The sequence below is a fragment of the Poromitra crassiceps genome (genome assembly GCF_964638095.1).
Source record: "Poromitra crassiceps genome assembly, chromosome: 15".
Taxonomy (NCBI): domain Eukaryota; kingdom Metazoa; phylum Chordata; class Actinopteri; order Beryciformes; family Melamphaidae; genus Poromitra; species Poromitra crassiceps.
The window spans coordinates 31648239-31649625 of NC_139634.1; the positions used below are offsets into that span (position 1 = coordinate 31648239).

General features: G+C 45.9%; 1 protein-coding gene across 1 annotated transcript in view; it reads left to right on the forward strand.

The window, feature by feature from the left end:
• micu3b (mitochondrial calcium uptake family, member 3b) overlaps positions 1–1165 on the forward strand; it is a gene marked incomplete at both ends in the record, with an annotated part of 18327 nt that extends 17162 nt beyond the window's left edge. Inside the window, 2 exons of the mRNA XM_083652412.1 lie at positions 1–14; positions 1097–1165. The exon at positions 1–14 is cut by the window's left edge and continues 144 nt beyond it. Of these exons, the coding sequence (XP_083508538.1) occupies positions 1–14; positions 1097–1165 (83 nt within the window). The remainder of the gene's footprint in view (positions 15–1096) is intronic.
• Positions 1166–1387: the final 222 nt, after the last annotated feature.

The following is a 1387-nucleotide window of genomic DNA, read 5'->3' on the forward strand; positions in this document are numbered from 1 at the left end:
ACCGCGGAAAGAGGGTAAGGCAGCCGGGGTCAGCGTGGCCTGAAACACATCGCCGGGGGTCAGTCGGTTAAACGCCATTTATCTCTCTTTTATGGCACTGGAGGTGACAGAGGGGATATGCCCACCCAGCCCACTCACTGACTCACTCCCCCCCCCATCCGCCTGAGAGAGCACTGAAATAGAGCAAACCCTGAAGCCTCCGTCTCTGGCCTGCACAGTAGCTGATTTGAAAGATAGCAGCATTATCAGTCTTTACGTCAGCTACATTCTTAATATGTAATCTCTCAAGGTAATCTTGTGTGGTGGAGCAGTGTGGAGCCGCCAGGAAATAAATTACCAAACGAGTCAAACGAAGACTGGCAGAGGGCTGGCAGAACCAGAACCTCTCAACACAGGGACAGCTTCTTCCCAAATGCCATCCACCTCTTCAATGAGACCTGAAAGCCCCCACGAATAAGGACTTCATCACCCCCCACCCCCCGGTGCCCCCTGAGCACAACCGCCCGGGGTCCCCTCACTGATATTACCCCCCCCCCCCCCCCCCTATTCAAGTGAATCTTGAATCTTGAATCAACACAAGGAAGGACAAATAGTCAAATATGGGTGGATGCTGAGCACATAAATACATGTTTGTTATCTAAACAAAACTCTGGCATGATTACTCAAAGCAGCTATTAGGATGGCACTGGTAACACAAACACCAGGTTTCCTATTTAATCGCAGATAAGCACAAATTATGCCTTCATGGCTACTTAATGGTTACTTAATGCTTTATTAAAACACCTCTATAACATCATGTCTCAATTACCCTCTTGCCAGTTTTTATTACTCAAACACATCTCACATCTGATTGGATTGGTAATTTTTGTGAAATTCTACTGCCATCTAGTGGGCCACTATGAAATCAGTACTCTCACAATTTTTGCATTCTCTCTCTCTCTCTCTCTCTCTCTCTCACAAACACCCACACCCACACTCACTCACTCACACACACACACACACACACACACACACACACACACACACACACACACACACACACACACACACACACACACACACACACACACACACACACACATTCACACATTCACAGGCTATGAGAGTGGAGGAGAAGTTCACATCTTTCAAGTCCTGTATGAAGAAGCAGCTTTCAGCCAAATAGGTAAACCATTTCCCCCACACACTTTAGCCAGTAAGCAATACTGGGTATATTTTTGCATCTAAATAAAGTCACAATCATGTTTTATTTTTTAATGTTTTCACAATAGAGTTGCACAGGCTCATTATCTATCCCAGTATAGTCAGGCTTTTCAGATGTGTTTGAGGCCCTCCTTTACTCTCCTCACCCGCAGCATTGAGTTACACTGTAATATTAACGCCTGAT